Source organism: Erigeron canadensis, chromosome 6 (genome assembly GCF_010389155.1).
Source record: "Erigeron canadensis isolate Cc75 chromosome 6, C_canadensis_v1, whole genome shotgun sequence".
Lineage (NCBI taxonomy): Eukaryota > Viridiplantae > Streptophyta > Magnoliopsida > Asterales > Asteraceae > Erigeron > Erigeron canadensis.
The window spans coordinates 13,722,300-13,725,985 of NC_057766.1; the positions used below are offsets into that span (position 1 = coordinate 13,722,300).

At 38.1% G+C, this 3,686-nt stretch overlaps 1 protein-coding gene across 1 annotated transcript; it reads right to left on the reverse strand.

Moving 5' to 3' along the window:
- Positions 1–553: 553 nt before the first annotated feature.
- LOC122604333 lies at positions 554–1,418 on the reverse strand. The gene is made up of 2 exons (XM_043777221.1): positions 1,325–1,418; positions 554–1,161 (listed from the first exon to the last, which is right to left on the reverse strand). The coding sequence occupies exons 1-2, from the start codon at positions 1,416–1,418 to the stop codon at positions 554–556; spliced, it is 702 nt and encodes a 233-aa protein (XP_043633156.1).
- Positions 1,419–3,686: the final 2,268 nt, after the last annotated feature.

Sequence of the window (3,686 nt, forward strand, 5' to 3'; positions counted from 1 at the left end):
ACCCATCAGAACCCGTCTGCCCGGGAGTGCTTGCCCCCTCAGAGTTCCCGATAGGATTAGGTCTGGTACCCTTACCCATAAAACTTTCAGCTTCATTATAAAACTCTTCAACATCTGAATCAGAACAGTCATCATGATTAGAGGTTTTAGTACAACTAGGATCTGACACAACTTCAAGTACTGGTTCATTTGCAGAGTCCCCATAATCGTTCAAGAACTCATAAGGGTTTTTTGAGATGATCGGTTGTTTATCATTCGAAGTTTCCTTAGAGTTTGTAGGTTTCACAACTGGTCGATACACCATCTTTTGCTTAAGGTTATTGAGGTGGAAACCAGGTTGTTGTTTAGCACTTTTCTTCTTCTTAACCTCTTGGAAACCGTCCTCATTAACACAATGTTTAGCTTTAGGAGCTGGTTTCACAGCCTTGGGGCATAAGGCATCATCATGGCCAAAAATCTTACAAGAACCACATCTAGGCGGCTTCCATTCATACTCCACTTCCATAGTCTCTTTTACATATCCTTCCCCCTCTAGATTTGGGATAGCAATGGTTTACACTTCTTTGAAGTCTTTTTCAGCGGATATTTCAATTAGTGCTCTAGCATAACTACTACGCCCCCAGGATTCGATACACATATTAGACGTATATGAATCTAGTTGCTTAGGAGACCCCAACTTTGTGGCTAGTAGGCTAAGACCATCATCTGTATATGCAATCATAGGCACATTATGGATCTTAATCCAAACCGACAAGCTTTTGATATCCTCCTTTTTCAGTTCAGCATTAGGCTCCCATACATTAGGAAAAATAGGGGAGTTCCTGACTAACCACGGACCACCTTCAAACATGTTTTGCATCCCTTCCTTAGTTGCAAACTTGAAAAAGAAATAACCTTTTGAATTCATCATTATGCGCTGGATTCCGAATTTCTTCCAATAAGTTTTGGCATAATGTTCAACGACAGGAAACGCAGGGCGCTTACCCAAGAAGTATCCATATAGAGTGTTTATAAACCTGTTTTGAACCACCCTTACTGATTTTTTTGGTAGAACAATATCAACGTCATTTAGTGTAATGTCAGGTTCAAGAGCACGGAAATTTACCTGACACTTAGTGTTCCCACTTTGGACTTTAGAAGCATAAGATGGCTGCTTAATATCTGTCGTACCCACATGGGGAGTTACAGTATTATCCACAACAGGATCGCTTCAAATTGACGTCGGTGCTCCCTTTTTCCATATTATCCTGTTTTTCCTTATTCAATTCGACTACATCCTCCAAGGGCATATTAGTGGAGCAAGAAACGTTAACATTTAGGGAACTTACTGGCTGTTCATCACGTTTCTTTCCATCAGTTCCCTCATTTATCAGCGTTTCAGTGGATGAGCTAATTCCAGCACCACTCTTATCCTCCATTACTTCCTCACTCTTAGTTAACTGAGCCTTCCCATCCTTACTCCCATTTTATTACCCACCTGATTAGGGTTCTTTAGAATGGACCGACGCGGAAGACGATTACCATCGATATTTTTTATTTTATTCGCAAGACCAGGATTCGAATCCTTGGTTTTGTTCCACCTCTCCATAACTAATCAGACAATGCAAAACACAAAGAAGACACAAGCAGCTAATAAAAGTAACTAAATGAAGCGCAAGAACAAAACGAGGGACCCTAACCCTAAACCCTAAAAAACTCAACCAATTCCCTTAACCGATTAACAAACTCAAATGATCTAGCTGGACTAATCGAGTTAGCCGCGATCACAAGAATGCTAATAAATCAGGAAAAAAGGCAAGCAAGATAGGGAGAAATGACTAGAAAAAAACGAAAACAAAACCCTAGAACCGAAAATCAAAGCTAAAATAGTGACTACCAATGATCAGATCACCAGAGACGATGAGGAGGCCATGAATAATCACCATAACCAGCTTGATTACACGATTTTAGGGTTAGGACAGAAGGAGGAGGGCAGGTCGCCATAGGGGAGAGGAAAAGGGTATAGTATATAATTTCTTTTGCATATGAAAGACGTACAAGATATAGTCAAGAGATGTTCTACTTGTCAGCAAGCTAAGTCTACTGTAACACACCACCGTTGGCGGAAACATGAGGTGTCATGAAAAGTATAGCACGACATGGAATTACATAGATACTGCTAAATGAAATAGAATACAATAAATATATTCCCAAAAACATGAGTTCAAAGTCATAACAATGCTAATATAGCTTATTACAACCAAGTCCATAAAGAAATAATCCAAGGCATGTAGCCTTAAAGTCTGACAATAAATAAAAGAGCACTAATCTCCGAAGTCCAAGCCTAGCATAGCAGTCTTTATCCCTGATTAGTTTGGGTACCTGAAAAGTATACTTAAATGTGTCAACAAAAGGTTGGTAGGTTCGTAGGTTTTAGTCAAAAAGTCTAATCATGAAATAAGTCTTTTGTCGATCCTTTTAGGTCAAACAAATATTTGTTCAATATAAAATGAGCAGAGTTACGCTATATCAAGTCACCAGTCTCAGGTCTCAAGTCCTAAAGTCTCAATGTCACAAGTCTCAAAGTCACGAGACCGAAAGTCTCAAAGTCCGGCCTTACAGTACCTGCCTTAGTCCAAGTCTCAAGTCTCAAGTCCAAGTCTCAAACTCACACAATAAGCACGTTCAAAGCACAACATACAAACACATAATCACACACATACAAACAAGATCAGGGCACGACAAATAGCACAAGTAACTCTATACGCACAGGCTCAATATTGAACATAAACAGAAATCGACAAAACTATTTAAAAAACACAAGTATACTTTCCAGCCCAAAAACTTCTAAAAAGAGGGGCTACGAAACTCACCTGAAAAGTGTTATGACAGTATAATGAAAGAGCACGACAAGTACAATCAAAGTCCATGACAATCAACACATATCAATAATACATGACAAGTCAAAATGAACGTCTTTTGTCTTAAGTCTTAGCCTATTAGAAATGCCTTTAAGTCGATATGTCTTTATTTTACTTTTAAAACGACGTTTGTTAAAATTTACGAGACTCGAATAAACCGAACAAGAGTCTGGATTTGACACCAATGACCTTTCTTAAGTTTAAAATATATTATTTTATCAATAAAACCTGATTTAAAATCATTACATAGCCCAAAATAAGTTTTACTTGAATTTAATCGAAGCTAGACGAAACCGGAGATTTTAACCGAAAAGCTTACGAAACCGAAATGAGTTGAGGTTGAGCTCAACCTTATGGTTGAACTCGACCAACTACAGCCCAAAAATGTTATTTTGAAACCATTTAATCATACGTTGTAACACCCCAACTAAGGCGGAACAATGAGATGTACAGAAAGTCGAGTATTCAAAACAAAAGGATTATAAATAACATTCACCATAGCTTTATTTGATAAAAGAATTTACAATGTACAAACATGTGAACCAATTTCCAAGTACAAATGCGTCCACCATACTTGGATATTAAGTCCACGAACCAAATAACAAGCACATGAAATAGTAAACTACAATGATCAAGGCGGATTCCATTGCCTATCACAAGGTTTGATCTTTGACTCCAAAGTGCAATGCAAACAATCATGATGCATATAAATCCTCAAAGCTTATGCTAATTCCTGAAAAGCATGAAGAAAAAGTGTCAACTACGAAAACGTAGTTGGTAAGTGCA